Source organism: Tigriopus californicus, chromosome 7 (assembly GCF_007210705.1).
Source record: "Tigriopus californicus strain San Diego chromosome 7, Tcal_SD_v2.1, whole genome shotgun sequence".
NCBI lineage: Eukaryota > Metazoa > Arthropoda > Copepoda > Harpacticoida > Harpacticidae > Tigriopus > Tigriopus californicus.
The window spans coordinates 10,785,714-10,805,731 of record NC_081446.1 but is presented as its reverse complement, the minus strand read 5'-3'; the positions used below and the strand labels follow the sequence as shown (position 1 = coordinate 10,805,731).

Sequence of the window (20,018 nt, the reverse complement as noted above, 5' to 3'; positions counted from 1 at the left end):
GAGAAGTGCCCTCCTATTGTGACAACACAAAGTTGATCCCATCCAAGCCGCCCGCTCTTTTTGTCGGCCAACGACTCGACTCTCCGCCCTCGTCCGTACTCCAAACCCCAAAGCTCTGCTCGAGAAGTAAGAGTACTACCAGTCTAGATACATGGCATAAAACTCGAACGATGCTCTTTAAGGCGAAAACTAACATTGATCAAGGTACTCATATTTGGTAGACGGATCAGTGAGAGGAAAGGAATTGGTTCATAAGCACGTTTTGCAAAATCCAAACCAAACTGCTCGTGCATTTTATCAAACCGGATAGATCAAGGAAACAATTGTGTGGAAAGTACTTTCCGAGGAAATGGATGCGTCATAAACCTTGGGATCAATTATGACTCAGGTTTCCACTTTATAATGCTAGTTGTTACTTTTGATAATGAAATGATGGGTTGGAATAAGATTTCGTAAGTATTGATGCAGGCTGGGTGATTTCTTTCCTATGTCTGACAGGAAGGGGATTTTTGGACAAGTTTTAATCCAGGTAGCAATCTCAATGTCGTTCCTTTCTCATGAGCGCAAACACCAAAGGCAACAGGATCAACCCTGTAGGTAGGTTCAGTGATCACGGGGTTTATAGTTTCGCGAGTTTGACAATTTTAAAATAAACAATTAAACACAAATTAATCTAAAACCGCCTTTTGGTTTTGAGATGGCCTAGTCCACACATCACAACCTGGAAAAACCATACATGTTTGTTATGGAAACATTCTTCAAATATATGGACTCAAAGGATTACAAATTGTAGAAAGGTTCGAAGAGTTGGACTTGGTTTCAATTAGCTACACAAAACAGAAGTAACTCTCAAAACATCCGAGCAAGTGTTCCATCACCAAATTTTCGCACTCATCCGTGGTAATCTTGCTCCAAAGGAAATTGCTCTGGACTTAAATAGTGTAGTACATTCCATCGTTTATAAAACTGAGAAAAACTTTGGCCTTGTTAGAAACACCTTCAGTAAGACCCATGTGCGAGAAAATTGTACGAGGAGCAAAGACCAGGGAAAAGAGAATCCGAGTAAAGTCCATCCTCAAGCTTCCCATACAAGAGGAGACTAGTGTCACGGCAATGCCCACAAGCATTTGCCCTCAACAAAGTGAAGTCCCTATTAAAGAAAGATCCGCCTAGTGACGTTAAAGACCTGAACCCGTGCCCGTGATAGGCTGGGCTGGCAGGTGCAAAAACGGTTCCTAAACCTCCTTGATTTTCGTTGAATAACTGGTTTGTACGAACTAGTCATAGGTCAGTTTTTTAAACGCTCGTACTTCCGAGTTACGTCTTTGAATTAAATACAAAAGTGCTTCCATAACATAACAGAGCAGTTTCAGGAGGCTGGGCGGGCAAAGGCGGAAGCAGGGCTTGTTTGGCTGTAGGCTTTTAAGCCAATTTCAAATGATAATTTCTACAAATAACAGCCAATAAATGCATTCTTGTAAGATAAAAACTTATCAATAATTCCAATTGAAAGATATTAGTGTTCTCAACTCTTTTAAAGCCAGGCTCTAGAGGATGCCCTTTATGCTCTCAACCTCCGCTAGGGGCATCCTTGTTTTTGTTGTGGTTAAATCGTGCGAGTCCATTGTCAAACAACTTTACTGCAACGTAAACGAAGTTTACCAAATATCATGACTGGTTCTTTCTTTACACTTGTCAATGCAAATCTAAGCTTATAATTGATCACCAACGTGACCAAGTGATATTGACAATAAGCACTAGACAATCCACTCGAACTATCTTCCATCCTTCCATAATTTTTGGGCCATTGGTTGTTCGGATTGCTTTGTTTGATATTAGCTGAACGAACCGACTTTTGACATCAATTTGGGTGATCAAGGACCCACAATGTACAAAAGTAACGAATACAACAAAAAGCTGTCTTTCCCTCAGCAATGAAGTCCCACCCGAGATTTTTAAGGGAATAATCAAGGTTTCCTTGGTTACCCCTAAAAGAATTAAGCCCAATTGTATCTGGCCTGTCTCTAATAAATAAGATACACATTAAGTCATTCTTCCAGGACGTGGATCACCTAGCGCCAGCGCCAAGGAGTATTACAACCTTCTTACAATATTTCACGGATTCCCCCGGCAAAGAGACAACAATTACCTAAATGATGATTCCTATCTTAACTTTGTTGGTTACAAGGCTGCCAAGGTGCAGAACCTCTTGACCACACACTTGGTCGATTTCTTGCTGACAACTTCAAGCAGTTGGAAAAGATGGCAATCCTGGTTGCTTAACCAGTCGCTTAACCTGGTGCTGGGATTAGCAATTCTTAGTCGGTCATAAAAAGCGGTTCATTGAATCGAATCAGTAAGAAATACTTCACTCATTGCTCTGACTTGTTATATTTTCAATCAGAATACAATTTCGATCTTGGAACATAAGAAAACAAATGCCAAAGGTATTCAATCTTTTTTCAGGGTCAAATATCCCTTTGGATTTTGAGATTGCCAAGTCCACATATCACGACCTTGAAGCAGCAGAAAGTCTTCAATGATAGTATGTTTGTTATATGAAATTTTAAACTATCGTTATAGATTTCTTACACATGTCATCCAAGGTCAATTTGGCCTCCCAATCAAGCTCTTCTTTGGCCAAATCACACGCCGAGAACAATTGTGCCACATCACCGGGTCGACGCTTAGCAATCTCGTAAGGGATACGTTTCCCCGAAGCCTTTTCGAAGGCTCTCACAATGTCCAAAACCGATTCACCTGCCATTTCGTTCAAATAAGGCTGACAATTAGCAATACCAACAATTACTCCCCCCCATCATTTCTTACCATTGCCTCTTGCTAGATTATAAGCTTTCAGACCGCTGAAGCCGCTTTCAAGGACTTTGTTAACAGCATTAACGTGGCCTTCAGCCAAGTCCATGACATGAATGTAGTCTCTTATGCAAGTGCCATCGGGAGTAGGCCAATCTTGACCAAATATTTGCAGCTTTTCACGTCGACCCACGGCCACTTGAGCAATGAAGGGCATGAGATTGCCAGGAACGCCCAGGGGATCCTCGCCAATGATTCCACTTGGATGGGCACCAACGGGATTAAAATATCGCAATAGGATGAATCCCAGATCCTAAGTATGAACTGATCGTGCTATCATTGCGAATTGACACGAGATGTGTAATAAAATATGTTCGTTCACTTTTTTAAAATATTGTGATTCCCAAAATACCGGAGAACCTAAAAAATGTGCTTGCCCTGTTAGGGGCCCTCCCAACGGTTTACAACTTCAACTACTGTCAGTTCATGACACTGATGTCCTTTCAGAATCTTTACTACCACTTAGTTTGGAATTCAAGGGCGAATGTTTTCCTGTTGAACTATCACTTTTTTTTTGTTTCGTGAAGGTCAATCCCAAGGCAATAACATTTATGATTAAACCTTACCTTATTGAAGATAGATAGCCCTCGCATCATCTCCTCAGTGACCAGCTTCGTAAATCCATAAGGACTAGTGGGTGTGCCTAAAGGGTGGTTCTCGGTCAATGGTAAAAATTGAGGCACGCCATAAACCGTGCACGAAGAACTATAGACAAACTTTTCAATCTTCATTTCATTCATAATCTGGGAAGAAAGTGATTTACCATCATCAAGTGTAATATTGATGTTTTAAAGAAGATAAGGTAACTCACCTCCAAGAGATTGCAAGTGCCCACCACGTTGTTTGAATAATATTTAAGATATTGAACGAACGAGTTGGACACGGATTTGAAGGCTCCGAAATGAATGATGCAATCAAAGAGATGCTGCATCAAGGATTCAGTCATAGCTTAATAGTCTTGTTTGAAACATTATTGAGATTCATGGTAGCACTTACCTTTCCCATGGCATTTCTCAAGCTGCTTTTATCACATAGGTCAACCTCGTAGAAGGTAATTGTCTTTCCCGTCATTTCTTGGATTCGGCTCAAACTAGGCGGCAACTCACCGGGTGGGCCTATCAAAGGGTACAGATAAAGACTTATGTTCCACTCACATGCATCCAAGAAATTACTTGTAAGTAAAGGCGGCAAGGAATAATAGAGCTGTAAAGCTTTGGTGTCTGGTGTCCTTGGCTTAGGCCGAGAGACCCTTACCTAAGTTACAGGTATCCTTGGCTAAGGCCACTTACCTCGCACACTGTTGGAGAAGTTGTCCAATGCCACAATGTCATAGTCTTGGTCCAATAGCTTCACAATACAATGGGTGGCAATGTATCCCGCTCCTCCAGTTACAAGAATGGTTTTACCGGAACCTTTCATATTTGGGACGCTAATACTCGACTCTCACCTCAGGCCTACTTCAAACAACTGTTTCGTCGACAAATATTTCGATTCTTGTCATGGAATTACCACTTGCCAATACGGATTAGAGATAATTGTCCATTAACGAGAGTGAAATATGATCGAGTCGGCTGAATGTTTTCTTTGAATTGGATCAGTCATGCTTGCTTTATCTTATCTTGGTACTTATCTCGAAATTTTGTTGAAAGAAATCAAATCTGTTTGAAGAATAAAAAAAAGCCTATTTCAGGGAACATTTTGCTCTTCAGGACGTCAATTAAAATTTGATTATCGATCCGTTTGGGCCAATCGCAACTAGCTAGAACTGGGAATCATATTTTATTTATCACTAGATATAGGCAAAATATGCTTCCGTTTCAGGGACTGACACGAGCATAAAAGCTGGTTGAAATTTGCGAAAAGGTTTACACGTATGTTTAACGGATAAGGGCGAAAAATAGAAACATATTGTTCTCGCTCGCAACCACGGTTACGAATTTCCATTTTGCTTAGCAAATTATCACAATATACCAAGAAATTATCTCCTTCCCTTATGGCCATATGTTCAATCGGTTTTCGCTGAAATTGTTGTATCTTAGATCTTAGATAAAAAAAAATAAATCATTCAGACACCTTGTACGGTCAGCTTTTGGGGACTGATTTATTGCAAGATAAACTGTAATAGTAATGATAATAATAATGATGACAATGATAATTATATTAATAATATATCGGCTCCGGTGGGAACGGGTAGATCGAAACCGCCTGAAAGGTTCAATGTAGTAAGGTGGGTAATTGCGATCATATGTTGTATGTAGTATGTATGCGTGTGTATGTGTGTGTATAAATGCGGAACCAGGTTCAACGGAAGTCGAGTGAGCATCTTCTTGATAGCGGCTTCGTCATCATCGCTTGGACATCATTCTTGATTGATGAGGTCACTCGGTGTAACTAGGACACCAATGTGCTCCCTGGAACAGAAAATCAATTAACCTTGGAACACGAGGATCATTCATTTTCGACCATATTAAGTGTGCCCATGGTGTGATGGAAGGAAAGCCAGTTCAATAGAAATAGATACAGTATGCACAATAATCACTCACCTCTAAGTCTGAACATATGATATGATAAGAAATGGAGAAGAGAAAAGGCATCGTTATATGAAATAGTTCAACGGAATAAGCTTTATAGGGCAAGGAAGACAGACTTACAGTTCCATCTCGGGTAAAGATGATTTTGAGCAATCCGATTCGATTTTGGTATGACAAGTTTTGTGAGTGGTCAGTGAGCAATCTCGGCACACAAAGGCCTTCTTCTTGGCCATTCGGTTTCCAATCTTTTGGGAACAGACGTCACATAGTAAACCACTGCAAAGTAAGAAGCGCACTTGAAATCCTATTGGATTATTCGATCGTCAGATGATCGAAAATATCGGTTGGCATCTAAACTGACACTTGGAGACCATATCAAGTGTTTTTGACATGGCCGATTGTCAATTCCATGCCTCGGTTTCCATCTGAATCCAAAACCTTTTCATATCATATATGCTATTTAAATACTACACCTTTTTATTTTCTGAGTAGCAAATATATGCTTGTTGGCAATTCGGAGCTTGGTGCCCCGTTTCTTCAAGCGAACTCGTTTGGCCACCGTTGGCGGGATGATATAATGCCGGATGATTCCTGGTGGTTCCTTGGTCTCTAAAACTAAGATGGATTCGCCATTCTGACCGGATCCCGATCCGCCTAATTGTTGAGAGGAAGCGGATCCCGCCGAGACCTCGCTCAACGAGGAGGCATCCGGTTCGATCACCGCACTTGGAATGTTCAAAGTCGAGCCTAGAACAAGATGAGAGATGGGCCCATTTAGATTGGATTGTCAGGGGCGGAATAACTTGAATTATACCTTTGACTCGAGATAACGACTGCCAACTAAGAGAAAGTGGTCCCATCCAGGCATTAAGAGTGGCCTCGGCCTCAATGGAAGAATCTGATGCATAATCCTCCTCGGTCTCTTCGTTCAAGGAGACCTTACTTTTATGTTTGGATGACTTGGTGGAATTTGTGTCTGATTTGGAGACCATATCAGATGTGGAATGAATCACAGCACTCTTGGAACCTAAGTTGGAACAGTAATGGACTCGAACCAATTTGCATTTCATTTCAAGGTAAACCTCGGTTCTTTCTCCAGTCGACATAATTCCCCACCATAAATTCAACATTAGATACAGGCGGCCACGATTTAGTTACCCAAGGCAAATATATGCCATGTACATGGGCTACCGGGTGTCTCAAGAGATATCTTAATTACCTGGAGACGATGACTTTTTGGTCTGCCTACCCCGATATCTTCGTCTTTGAATCGGAGACAGAGGATTCAAGACTTCTGGAGCAGTCGAGTCTTGGGAGCTGAAATGAGGAAAGGATGGTGAGAGATTCAGGCGGCCCAATTGTTCCCAGAACCAAGGGTTGTCGTGCTTTGCCTCATCTGGCCAGAGGTCAAGAGGCTTTTGTCTTGGCGTGTACATAAGCCCTTCTTGTAGATCATATTACGTCGCTTAGCACAACGAGAGTACTTGGGTATTGAGAGTACTTCAAAGTTTAAGAATCCAGACGCGCATAAGGCTCCAATTTCGAGGAAAAGGAGGAAAAGGGTCGAGAAAACGGAAGCCAAGACCCTTTCTGTTCAAAGTGACACACACACTCCTCCTCCTCCTCCTCCTCCTCCTCCTCCTCCGAGAGAGAGAGAGAGCACGAGCTAGCTGAATATTCCCTTCGTTTCCCCCTCACGCCCAGAAATGCATTTACGGCCAAATTGGTACTTGCAGGCTTATTTCGATGATCTTGAAGTTTTTTTCTTCAAGTTCCATTTTTTGCACCATTCCTTTTGATTGCTAGAGTGCAACCTTTTTGATACGGAAAGCCACAAAAGACGTCTCTAAACTAGAGCTCTTATTCCCTCGCAAGTATGTCAGGATGGTTTACACGTGAGTCTCACCTGTTTGCGGACTTGGGATGTTTGCGGAACTTCCTGCGGATTTTGGAGATAAATCGTCGTCTCCGTTTCTTTTCTCTTGGGACAATCGGGTGACTAAAGCCAAGCTCTGAAACGGAGAAGTAAATAAAGAATGAAGAAGAACTCTCCCATTGTAGCAGCCCTCATTCATTGAGATGCCTGTTTGAGGCCTTATTGACATTTCCCGTTTCAAAGGGGTCCTTTTTAAGCTATTAGTCAAAGGAGGAAAATTTCGATTCAACTTCTTTTTTCAATTCATCAGGTCGTGTACTTTGAAGTCATATATGATAAATTGATAATGAATGGTCGAGCTTCTCAAAGAATGATAGGAGTATCTTGCATGCATGAGTCATATCGATAACGGAGTTCGTTTAAACCCAATTGTAGGACTCTATCTCGATTGATGATGTCATATTTTTATTGCTTACGTATGGATGTACCTTCTATTCCATTGGTAGACGTATCTAACGACTTCTCGCTGGTGTCCTCAGAGGACATTTCCGAAAATTTTGAAGTGCAATCGGCCGAGAGAGCATGCTGGAACAAAAGAAGAAGAAAAAAACGTCGAGAATGTTCATTAGGATTAGGCAAGAATTTCATTAGCCAACACCGCCCCATCAACCACCCATCATTCCTCCTCCAACCTTCAACCTTCAAGCATTTGAGCTGGCTTTGGGCTCTTCCTACTCGTCCACCCAGGGATTTTGGTGAATAAAGTGGATCTCTTTTTCAACCCGAGAGATTGTAGTGAATAATTCAAAAGGCCATTGTGCCATCCCCTAGTACTACGTAGCCCTTCCACTTACCTTCTGCACGGAGCGAATCCTCAATACGGTGGTGGCAGCTGTGAAGCCTCGATTTTGGCGCAGTTTCTCAAGGTCGCTCAAGGCAATCTGAGCCACTTGGAAGCGGGAAAAGTTCTCCTCACTCGCATCGGGGTTGTCGACTAGTACAAAAGCAAAAGATGGGAAGAAGATGAGCCATTTGAGCACTTCAAATTTGAAATATTGGAAGGGATTTATGCCCTATGACTGCCAGCCGAGAAAGGAGGCAAAGCATTCAGGGTCTCCTCGAAAGTCGTGTTCATAGGTAGAGAGTGGAACGATGAGGGCTGAGAGCTGTATCGAAAAAATCCGCTTTTAAACCTGCCTACCTAGTTACTTGATACGATTGGTTTCTCAAGCCAGACACAATTTGTGGCTTTGCAGTCTACCTCGAATGGTATATTCTTGCCTTTAATAAAACAGGTTGTGCCAGAGACTCGGCCAATAACGAACCTTGAGAGCAATGATTATGGAAAAGTTCCAGCAGAACCAAACGAGGACCATGCCAAGAACAACGCGGCCTTCTCGTCCCAACTACCAGGATCCCCAGGATGATGGTTCGTCGATCCATCTACCCAACCACCCCATTTGGCCAGAAAGTTAAACTTTTCTACTTGGTGAACTTTCGCCTTTTTTGGCAAACAGATGACAGAATCGCCATCGTCCTCACCCTGCCTTTTCCTTGGCTGTCGATCTCCTAGTATCTGCCCAATCCCAGCTTAGAAATGTCCATTTCTATCTTCTTCTTCGTCCTCTTGCTTTCCGTGAAAGAAGACCAAAGAGGCCAGCAGCCAGGCCAAAGAAGGAAGGAGACTTGGGAGTTGGGACCCACATAGCAGGCCTGTTTTGTCTGTTGATATTCTTTAAGTCTTTTTCCTTCTTCCACTCCAGTGGATAATGAAGAGAGACCAGTTCCGACGAAAAAAAAGAAGAAAGGTTCCAGAAACTTTGTGACGGTATTGGGCTCTCAGTGTAGCCATCTCAAGGACAGAAACAGAACTCAGAAGCGGGAAGCTTGGAACTTGTGAGGGAGGAGGAAGGGGGGCTTGCTTGCTTGTTGGGTGGGATGGTTGGTCGGTTGGTCGGTTGGTTGGTAGGTTGGATGGATGGATCATGCTTGCTTGGGTTCCTCAAATCTAATTTGCCGGCTTGATCGTAGAAGAAATGATCCATCATGGACTCTTAAATAAGGTTGACTGTGCAGTGCGCATCATGGATAATCGAAGAGGCGCACTTCACTCTCCCAATGCCATCATCTCAAACCAGTACTCACTGGTTTTGTGTTCTCTTTTGCTTACATTTGTGAGTACATGTTACCTTCAAATTGGTTGGGCAAGATAGCAATTGAAAAGCGATGATCATGGTTTAAATTAGACGAGAATTTGTGAGGTCTCCTCACATGGGAGAACCCTAGAATTTCTCGAAATGTAGACTGCGGTCATTAGAATTAGAGTAAAATTTGTCATTTTCACCCATTTTTCATCCTTACATCCGCATTTCGTGTTGCAAGGACACTGAATTTCTTTACCAATATTTTGTCTACAGCTGTAAGTTGTAATACATCAGCGGAAAAATATCTGTATGTAAAGGCTTCCCTTTCATGCAGATTAATATTACAATACACTGGATTTGAGTACCTTTACCTGGAACATTGAGTATTTATAACCTTAAAGGCTGCTTTTAATGTGCTAATTTCAAGGTTTTGTTGAAATATTTCAAACCAAATCAATCAAAACCACAATTGAGATTTTCAACTTGAAAATTTTAAAGCCATGTTATGATAATAAGTTCCCTCTGCTAAATCGTCATTGTTGCCAAAGATTAAAGCTAATTGGACAAGCCAAAAAATTATCTTGCTTGCACAAAGTTCAGTAATTGTAGGTGGAAAAAGTTTGCTTAAATCCTTCCAGTGAGCTGATTATTATGCCTATTCAAACATATGATTCATGAATTTTGAACTAACGGTTGCCAAGGTTTTGTATTCAATCAACTAATCTACATCACTCCATATGCCAAGGGGCAAACCATTTTTTTGTGGTTTAAATTGCAACAAGAGCTTTCACTTCAACGGGAGAAGTAAAAAGCAAATCAAATTCGCTTGTTCATTTTTAGGCATTAGTTGTTCCAATGGTTCAGAGCTCATTTGATATGACCATGGAAACACGGAACTTTTTTTCCGTTCCCGATTGATTCAATATATGAATGTATATCGTAAGTAGGCGTTGATCCAGTAGCACGATTTAAGTCAGACTTGGACAAGCTTTTGACTAAAATTCCCGAATAAATTTCTCGTCTTGAACTGCTGGAATTCCAATCCCAGCAACGGTAAGGAAGTCCGCAAAAAAAATTCCCAATTTACTTGAATATGCAATGATTGTTCAACTTACCGGCTGAATTTGGCGATCCAATGGGAGAAATATTCTTGGATCGGCTCTTTCCGTCCCCATCTTGTCGATATATGATGGTATTGGAAGCAGTCTGAAGTCGGCCCTTTGGACCCATCACTTGCTTGGTTACCACACTCTTAGCCACAGTGTCCATTGAATTGGAAACCAAAGGGTCTGGTGTGGATGTTGGTAGAGGTGGGGTCGATGACGACGAGGAGGAGGTGGGAGGAGGAACAGGAGGAGGAGGTGGATGTGGACCAGAGGGATTCGCTTTCCGATTGGATGGACCACAGATGAAATGGAACTGAAATGGAACCCCCCAAAGTCATATATCTCATAATGGATATTCCAATGATAAGCAACCTTGAAACACTGTTCGACGGTTCTATAAGGGGCCCATTGCTCGATCAACCTTATGGGGTTTCTCTGATCCAATCAGTTCCACGTCAACTCATCATGCTCACAAACACTTACCTTGACCTTGAGCGATGTTCCGTCATGTTCCATTCCAAGAGATTGCTCCCCGTTCCCATGCCCATTTGCTTCCTTATCAGTTTTACTGAGATTGATGTCATGTGATTGGCGAACGGGACACATCAGATCACAAATGGGAAAAGTGTACGTGGCAAGTACGGAATCGTCCAAGTCCCGCCAGAGTTGAATGGTCACATGTTTGCTATTGAGCGGATCCACGAGTCTGAAAATGGAAGTTTGCATCTTAATTTCCAAGGCTGTTCGTTCCACTGCAAGCGCAATGGACCTTAAAATGATATATGGCTCATTCATTCACTCTAGAGCCCATTCTGTCACAACACAGCTGAGACTCTTTTGTTATGGAAAATTTCGTTTGAATCTTCCCATAGAATGGAACACGCCTCTTCAGAATAGGTTTTGGTTCTTTAGAATGGAAAAAGGTCACTCCTTGAATAAGGAAAAGATCCTCAAAATGGATTGTAATTAAGAGCCTTCAAAATAAGGTACTTCAAAAGAGAATATCAATACTTGGTCGCAACAGTGATGTACTGCATTTATCCATAGCGTTCCACGCAAGACCAACGAAAGACACGAAGACACAGGCAAGATGATATATTAGATGGAATTTTGGGTTGGACTATCTTTCTTTATCTGATCCCCTCAGGGATAGACAAGAGAAGAAAAAGAGCACGAGATAACCAAAGGGATCATCGTGACCCAAACCCATTGGCATGGCTCAAGTATTGAGTGGAAAAGATGCAAGGAAAAAGAGTACTATAAGAAGAAGTCGGGGGTTCAAGAAAGTGCAAGAAACGGATTTCAATGATTTGTAATGCATCAAGTGCCAGTGCCCTTAAAAGAGGAAAGAAAAAATTGATCCTTCAAAGAAGTGCATTGCTCTTCAACCTTTATTGTTCTCCTCTACAAAGATATCTTGATAAGGAAAGGTGACCCTTTCTTCAGCGAATAGAAGCTTCTTAGGTCAGTGGTTCTATGAGAAAAAATGTATCAATGCCATTGGCATGGACACACTTCCACTTTACTATAGAAAGGCCTAAAGGGAAGGTGATACCTTTCATTAGTCTTGCCACATATCCACGATTTGCAATGGATTTAAGGATAAGCATGCATGTACCTTGGTTAACAAAAGCGATACGTCTTTGACGTCATCTAAGTTTTTGGTGAGGGAGTTGTTATTTGCGGAATTTAAGGTTTGCAACGCGTAGCTTTAGCTTTGCATTTGGTGAGCAAGAATGGTATTTTTCATTGTTTCTGAAAAGCTTGGGCCGCATCTGTTTTCTTCTGTCTCCTTGGATTTATCCCTTGATTTCACATATTGTGGCTTTCCTTTTCAAACTCATTTTGGACAACAAATAGTCCAGGATAACACTAGAACATTCGTAGCTTGATATGGAAATATATATCTCAATTTGAAACAAATGAAAAATGCAAGAAAGTAAACCAAAAAGGTAGAAGTCAGGGCGTAGTCCCTTTGATGTGACTTTTCATTGCTCCTGCGTCAACTAGTACCTTGGAGCCGTTATATCTAGTTGAGCTTGGAAATGGGGCGTCACCCTGCTTCCAACAAATGTGTTGGGAATTAATTTCGAGATGACTGCAGTCATGTTGCGATATGGGGGACGTGTTTATTTGCTACAAATACGTTTAGCGCCATGTTCAGTGCTCAAGTCAACCTGAAGCGAATTCAGGCTGATTTGAAACTTCATTCATTGGTCGTTTTTGAGCTCTAATGTTCGTTACATTGTTGGGTTTGCGCTCCTCAAAGCCAAGTATGTTTCTCCCATTCTAGACGTTCATCAAAACATGAGGGTATGTTCATAGCCATATATTATTCATTCAAGCGTTGGAGGGCTCAAGAGTCATAGACTTCAGCTCCTCATGCCTTACACTTACAAAAATTCGTGTCTGATTGTCTTAAAAGCCAAACTTGTACGAAAATGGTATCAATCGAGGCAAATGTGAGGAATCTCCTTTTTCAATAACACGGTACCATAACGAGTATTTCATAAGCCATTGGAGGGTTAATTGATGAAGTGTTTACGCCCAATCAAAAGTAAATATTTTGTGATTTTCCATGATTCTTTCCAATTTTCTCCTGTTCTTACTTCGTGCAGGTTCTACAAACGATTAAGTTTGTGGTGAAAATAAGCATATCCAGAGTCCATGAGAAAAAAATGCCCGAACGGCAATTGACAGGGAAAGAAAAATGACCGACTAACGTTGGTTTGCGAACAAAAAAAGAATATTCATTAAGAAACATATCTATCTATCGATGCATCTGAATCAAAACTTAATAGGAAAGGTTTCTAATCTATCGAGAACGTGGGCTTGTGTGCTATTGTTTGTGTTATCCATCTTCATTGAATTAAGAATATCAGGTACTTAATCTCGACAATATGTGATGACTCCTGGGGGGTTCTTTCGTCCCGACAAGTAACCTAAAGATGTCTTTCCTTACTTAATTAATATAATTACTCAAAGGAGAAAAAGTGTACTTGCAGAAGTCGATGTGTTCCAACTCACTTAATACTCTACATAATGTCACGTCAAAAGCAAGGTTATGAAGTATCATTCCCAACTGCGTTTTGGTACTTTGAGTGGGACATGAAAGCGATCATTAGTTCATGGTTTTCTCACAGATTTTGTTGTATCAAAAGATCACATGCTCTTTGAAATGTCTTGCAAAAATAAGCCTGTGGAAGGGTCAGCAGGGTCTACTCACAGTTCAAAAGATTGGCTGAAGTCGATGGTCCTCGTTGAGCTCGGCGATTTTGCATTCTTATGCGGCGATCCATAAGCCTTTCGACCGTTCTCGCGCAAATTGGATTGTCCGTCTAATTTGGATGCCTGTCCATCATCGTGACCAGCTTCTTTCTGTTGACTCAAATCATCATCATCATCATCATCGTCCTCAGATCCCGGACCGAGTGTTTCGAGTAATTGGTGCGGATAATCCAAACTGATTGTTCCGTAGAAGGAAAGGGCCCTGGATTCAGCTAACGAGGCGCGAATGAGACTTACTTTGAGACGAGTCGCCGAGCTCAGATCTGCCGTGGGAGAAAGCCGGATCTGCTCCAGTAGAGGTGAGACGTGGGGCTTGGCCTGCAAATGACAAGAGCTTCCAATCAGGACCTTTTGTGAGAGGCGTCCATTCTTATTCAAATATGCCCATGTTGTCCTGGGTTTCGTTGTCTACCAGTGCGTCGTCTCGTAACTGTGTAGTTTCGATTAAATAGAGAGTCTTCTTTGAGATGAAAAAGGAATTGAGATTTGAAAAGGAATACCACTTGGTCGATTGTTCATTTTTTTCTCTTTCTAAACGCTTCTTTTGTGAGTGTGGAGTAAAGGTTCAATTTTCCGAGATCGTGCTTTGGAATAAGCACGTTAAGGGGTCCAACATTCAATTATGTATTGTTGATTGCCAGGCCTCGAGTTTTCATTTGATATCACGTCGAGTTGAAGTCAAAGAAGTTTGACAATTCAGTAATTAGATGTATGGTTGCGTTGAACATCTGAACAACAGAGAGAATAAGACTGGAAATTACTCCGTTTACAGACTTTCTTGATTTCTACTCGACATGAAAATCAAATGGAAACTCGAGCCCTATGGTGGTTGTCTTTTGCTAACTAGAATGAAACCTTAATGGCGACTCACGTTCATATGCGTTCAATATGTACATATTTATGTTTGTTTGAAACTGGTTGTGACGCAAACGAAAAACCTAGAAAAATATGTACCAGTCATTGAGCAAAACAGAAGCCAACCAAAATGATAATTTGTGATATTGTACATAACCGAGAAAAGTTTGGCCTATTCTTGTGCTAAAACCATACAAAAGAGTGTGTCCCCAAAAAAAGTCGCGAATTGAAGGAGATAATTGCAATGTTCCTGAAATTTCCTGGTTATGTTTATATTCGATACCAAAGCAGTTTGGTTGATAAGACCCAAAAATGTTTGAATGGGTGTGTGAGGAATTGAGGGTGCAAAAATAAAACAAGTTATTCATTTTTCTTGTCATGTTACACATACTTGAGTCATTTTACAAAACTGAAAAGTTTCAGTTTCACATTACTAAATCAGATTTTATTCAAAAAGGTCTAAAGTCAAGGCTAAAATGTAACAAGAAATATGGAACATGGAACGACTTATTCTTTATGCTCTTATGGCAGTGAACGGTGAAAGAATCGAAAATGAAACATTGTTTAAAATAGCAAAAGTTAGGAATTTTGAAACATAAATTATCATTTTCGGATCAATGTGAAAGAGTACATTGCCTAAATCTACAACAATCGATTTCAAATCTTCTTTGGTTAGATCTGAACTTCAAAGAACTTGGAGAAATCCGTCCTTTCTTCACACAAAGGCCAAGCACGTCTTAAATGCGTTTCAACTCAAAACGACACACATTTAATAATTGGGATTACATCAATAGGGAAGAAACATGATTAATATCGCAATTCAACCTAAGCCACAAAGAAAAAAGTGTTTTACTACTGCTTTGAATTTCGGGATGTCTCCGTCAAATGCAGATTTTGAAGCTTGGGCGGAAGATATCTCAAAACAAATGTCAAACTTTCAGTCGGATTTGAGGAGTTATTTTCGAGAAAGGATTTCGAACTGATTCTATTTTGCTTTAAATTGCTAACCAACTGAGATTTCCTGGTTTTTCTTTATTGAATTTCAATAATTCTTTGTAAAGTATGTCTGTCCCTCAGAAAGCCATTCACAAAATGATTCATGCGTTGCCACAAAGGACAAGAAAGATATTTGTCGTTTTGAACAATGGCCTTGGGAATTGGAGAGCCGCTATCAGATATTGGAAAATCGTGTGCCGTTTCCCAACTCGATGGAGGAAAAACAATTGTCTCCCGATGATAATCATCAAGATAATCTTCGAATCTTGCTGAAACGACCCCGTTTACAAGTTCACGATTCAAATCCAATCCCAGCCATCCGTGAAAATGATGAGTTCGACACATCAATTATTAATTGATCTTTACTTGACATGTTTAGCAACACCGAATTTGCTTTCCTCCCATGATGAGATGGAAACATAATGAAGCTGTCTTCCCCTGTCTTCTATATTTTCTTTAACGACTTATACAGTGTACTCTCGGATCAAATGCAATGGCTTCTTACCTGTTCCAAGTAATCTTGCATCCCGAGTAAATAAGTGTCAAGCTGAAAATCTGTGCAGATCAGAGCCTCCAAGGCGGTGCGCTCAATTCGTTCACTAATGTCTCGGTCCTCGGGAAACGAGGCCGCGAGGAGATGGAAATCATTAATCGATGCACTGGGTACCAATTTCACCTCCGGTGTCCGGCTCCAGGCAAATTCACACAAGCCCTTCCGTGAGCCTTCTGGGCCGTTTGGGCTAGGCCCCGCTCCTCGAACGACGGCCTTCACGGTGGATGTGAGTCGCTCAAAGGCCAGCACGTAAGAGCACGAGATGACCTCCGGTTGTGACGTTGAGTACACTCGAAGTCCAAAAAGTAACGAAGCCATCTCGATGTCAGATATCACGCACTGAAACAAAGACGGGAGAGAATTGCAGGCAAGTATTTTTCTTGAAGAAAGTTTCGTCTGAAAACACACATGGGTTGGCTCGGAAATGTGCGAAGGCACTGAGGAGAGCAAATAACCCGCGAGAAGTTCTTCCATTAGGGCAATTTCATTTCGGGATTGGGCTCTGTATGTACGAGAAATGTATGCTGGCAGTTGCCGCAGAGTTCTGGGGTGTACTTTATTGTTAGGGAGTGTCGAGGGAGGCCCCATCCATCAGGCCAATTATAAACACTTGTCATGGGCTCAGTTCCAAATGGGTCATTTGGGATCTGGTTGACCTTGGTGACGGTTTGGAACATTTGTCATGACATAACGATATAAATCATAAACCTTCTCACTCACAGGGCCTGTCGTCGGGACAAACAGACACAAACAAGAAGGCCTTATTTGAGCCGTCAGTAGACCAAGATCTTGGGACGTGTTCCATTACCAAAACATATGCAATATACACTTGGTATTTGGACCGTGTTTACTCACCATTTCACGAGGATTTCGCCTTCGAACTACAACATCGGGCAAACGTGGTTCCTCGCCCACGGATATCTCGGTAAATTCTAGTAAAAATGAGCACTGAAACGAAAAGAAAGCAAAGGCTTGAGGTCATTTTGGAACACTGCCCTATATCCTTAGCAATAAAGGTGTGGGGTTTAATATCTTTCCAATGTTCCCCTCTTCTTCCTGTTTACCCTACGAAACCCAAATATTCTGCTAGGTCATCCATTATTCATACCAAAGATTTCAAGAGACGAACGAAAGAAGGTGGACCAACCAACAGTGACTTCATGTTTACTAAGCAACACATTCTCATTTGGTTTGGATTAAGGGAAAGGGGAACTCCAGAAAAGAATCTACCAAAACCCAGTCAGAGACCAAAGTCCCCAAATGAGGGGAATAATTTTATGCAGGGACTTTTTTCCAAATATAGATGGCGGGGTTTATCTAATGATTACAACTATGATTGATTGCCACTTGGAACATTTTCAACTGAAGAATTATCTGCAGCTACTGTATTTCACTTTCAAGCCTGGGGAAAGTTTGGAGTACATTTTAGTAAGTGGTAGGGTCCAATATGCATTTCTGATCACCTTGTCTTTTCCCAAAAGCACCTCAGAGTTCCACGGGAAAGTAACTTGATTAAAGCTGGAGAGTTAGTGATTTACCTGTGGGCCCACTGAAGTGCAATGTTGATTCAAGGCCGACAACCAGGCATTTAAGAACCTCTGTCTCACTGCTGGAACGTAGAAAATGTTCTCCAAGCATTGATTGGTCCATCGAGCCGACGAGAAGGAGTTCGAGGAAACCGTTGTGCATTTGGTAAAACGCTTCGAGTTCCCTCCCGTGGGAGTAGAAAGAGAGCTATTGTTATTCAGGCAAGTACCCGGAGCAGGACCCACTTTGGAATGCTGGCCACTTCCACCTAAGAACCGACTGAGTTTCAGCTCCTGTTCTCGGTCCCATCGTTGAAAGATCGGATTGAGAAAGTATCGCTTGGCGCAAAATGCAAACAGCATCACAATGGACGCAATAATGGCCCAAGAGAGAAAGTAACTAGACACTTGGGTGTTGTTGGGATCATGCGGTTGGTCTAACTTGGGATCACTGTGGGTTATCAAAGACAAGAGGAGGTGCTCGACCGTGTCCCACAGCCTTTCCAAGGCCTGACTCGCCACAGACATCAGGGTAGAAATGGGTTTGTAGAAGTTGAAAATATCAAACATCACAATAGGGGTTTGACGAAGATCTCTGCGATGGTTGGAGCTCCCGTCATCCTGAAGTACTTGCTCATCTGTCAAACCGGAGAAGGGTCCGATCTTGATCTTGCCTCGAGGAGTCTCAAAGGGACCATGACCTCGGGTTTTGGTCTCGACTGGAACTCGCTCACGATTTGGAGGTGCTTCTAAGTTACTTTGGGTTCGAAAAATGTGGGCTTGATAGGCATTAAAGCAAAACACGGTGGCAACGAACGTGGTCAAAATGACCTTGGTCTGGAAACGATTGTAATCCATCGAGATTTGGGTGGCATAGCTTGAGAAGATATTGGCGAACAAAAATGTTTTCAAACACGAGAAGAGAGAATATATCTCTGTAAGATCGTTGGTTCGAGTTCCGGGGAAATATTGTACGTGAGTATGTATAAGTTCGCTCATGCGCCGAGACGACAAATATGTCCTTGACAGATGAGAAATGTCTGTCAAAAACCAGGAAGCATGATGGCTTGAGTCAATCTTGTTTAAGTGCAGAGCACAGCTGAGGGAAATGATTTTGAGAAATCCCCATTTTCCAACCAAATCCCTATGATGCAGTTCACTTCCGATATGCTCTCATGATCCTGAGACAAGTTCAACCCATGAGGTTCAATTTCACATGGTCACTAGACAGATGGACATCTCTGATTAGTCACTAATCCACCATCAAAAAGCATAATTACCCCCAGACAACAATGTTTCACGTTCAAGAGAAGCCTGACTTGTTTGTACCTCAGTCCTCTCTCGGTCTCGCCCCTCAAACTAGTGACCTCCAGGGCTGTCAAACTCAACTGTGGGTCTTCCTTTCTCTGAGACCTGAGAGGGCCGAGTGGCCTTTCCCCGGTCTTCTTCGTCTGCCTTTATTTCCCCCGAGTCGTCTCTCGCCCTCCCTTCTCTTCCCTCCTTCAAGCTCTAAGCTACGTACGTAGATTCACTCTCTCATTTGGGCGAGGCACGTCCTTTCCACTGCAAAAGAGGGCAAGAGGCTGAATAGACTAGTGCGGAAAGGGAGAGCGAGGAGGGGACAGGGCGACGCTGCAGGATCCCAACCAATGTTCCATGGTTCCACTTTTTGAGTGGCTTTGGTATGATTTCAGGGATGCAATCTATGCTCGAAAATGCAGAGCCAGAGTGACTTCCGGTATCAAACGGTTTCAATGTTTCATATCGATTGTTTGAGAGCACTTAAACAAAGCATGAACAGTTCAGAGGATTGTCAAGTGAAACAGTTGCTAGAACCAGAAACTGAACCACGTTATGCCAATTTACCTAGAGCGGTATTTACGGGGGGAGGATCAGATGGCTTTCTTCATTGGCAGACCAAGACCGGCCGGCTTTTCTGGAACCGGCGGGCGACCCTTTGATCCATGTATCATCCTTATGCGGCATGCATGCACGCAAGAAGGTAAAAAGGATGAAGGAAAATTCTGGGATTCCATTTTGGGGGGGATTGTTCCATTTGGTCCGAGTGTGCGGCTCCTTTTGGCAGGAAGTCCACTTTGGAGTTGAGCAATGCAATGGAGAAATTTAAACCTGATAGAGTTGCATCTTCCTTAATAGGATGGCATCTGGCTCAATCATTAACTCTCCAGTTTCCTATTCAGTTCCAAGGGGGATTTTTTCGCATGATTGGTTTAATGCAGTAATAGAGTTGCTGTCATATGAGTCCTGG

General features: G+C 42.0%; 2 protein-coding genes and 1 long non-coding RNA gene across 4 annotated transcripts; 1 reads left to right on the top strand and 2 right to left on the bottom strand.

Annotated features, from left to right (window-relative positions):
- The first annotated feature begins 21 nt into the window (after nucleotides 1-21).
- On the top strand, nucleotides 22-2,439 carry LOC131882911 (uncharacterized). The gene is made up of 2 exons (XR_009373552.1): nucleotides 22-126; nucleotides 2,061-2,439. It is a non-coding gene; the product is annotated as an uncharacterized LOC131882911 (long non-coding RNA).
- LOC131882909 (UDP-glucose 4-epimerase-like) lies at nucleotides 2,373-4,460 on the bottom strand. The gene is made up of 7 exons (XM_059230198.1): nucleotides 4,164-4,460; nucleotides 3,871-3,989; nucleotides 3,686-3,799; nucleotides 3,441-3,617; nucleotides 2,830-3,127; nucleotides 2,593-2,760; nucleotides 2,373-2,516 (listed from the first exon to the last, which is right to left on the bottom strand). The coding sequence occupies exons 1-7, from the start codon at nucleotides 4,291-4,293 to the stop codon at nucleotides 2,452-2,454; spliced, it is 1,071 nt and encodes a 356-aa protein (XP_059086181.1). The 5' UTR covers nucleotides 4,294-4,460; the 3' UTR covers nucleotides 2,373-2,451.
- A 496-nt stretch (nucleotides 4,461-4,956) lies between these two features.
- Nucleotides 4,957-19,162, bottom strand: LOC131883627 (uncharacterized). 2 transcript variants are annotated; one of them, XM_059231139.1, is made up of 13 exons: nucleotides 17,762-19,162; nucleotides 17,079-17,171; nucleotides 16,176-16,562; nucleotides 13,758-14,137; nucleotides 11,015-11,237; nucleotides 10,541-10,844; nucleotides 8,136-8,275; nucleotides 7,758-7,866; nucleotides 7,312-7,417; nucleotides 6,625-6,722; nucleotides 6,220-6,432; nucleotides 5,879-6,152; nucleotides 4,957-5,681 (listed from the first exon to the last, which is right to left on the bottom strand). In XM_059231139.1, exons 1-13 carry the CDS (start codon nucleotides 18,746-18,748, stop codon nucleotides 5,522-5,524), a joined length of 3,474 nt encoding a protein of 1,157 aa, XP_059087122.1. In that variant the 5' UTR covers nucleotides 18,749-19,162; the 3' UTR covers nucleotides 4,957-5,521. The 2 variants fall into 2 exon arrangements, with proteins under 2 accessions (XP_059087122.1, XP_059087123.1); XM_059231140.1 differs by having other exon boundaries at nucleotides 7,770-7,866; nucleotides 17,762-19,159.
- Between the last annotated feature and the right edge of the window lie 856 nt (nucleotides 19,163-20,018).

Bases quoted from the DNA above. Each gene is read 5' to 3' on its own strand.
- LOC131882909 (XM_059230198.1), bottom strand. From the start codon at position 4,293: ATGAAAGGTTCCGGTAAAACCATTCTTGTAACTGGAGGAGCGGGATAC. The intron at 3,618-3,685 runs GTGAGTTACCTT...CTTTCTTCCCAG, and splicing joins GCACTTGCAATCTCTTGGAG to ATTATGAATGAAATGAAGAT. The intron at 2,761-2,829 runs GTAAGAAATGAT...ACGAAATGGCAG, and splicing joins TAATCTAGCAAGAGGCAATG to GTGAATCGGTTTTGGACATT.
- LOC131883627 (XM_059231139.1), bottom strand. From the start codon at position 18,748: ATGAGCGAACTTATACATACTCACGTACAATATTTCCCCGGAACTCGA. The intron at 6,433-6,624 runs GTAATTAAGATA...GTTCCAACTTAG, and splicing joins CAAAAAGTCATCGTCTCCAG to GTTCCAAGAGTGCTGTGATT. The intron at 5,682-5,878 runs GTGTAGTATTTA...CTTACTTTGCAG, and splicing joins GCTACTCAGAAAATAAAAAG to TGGTTTACTATGTGACGTCT.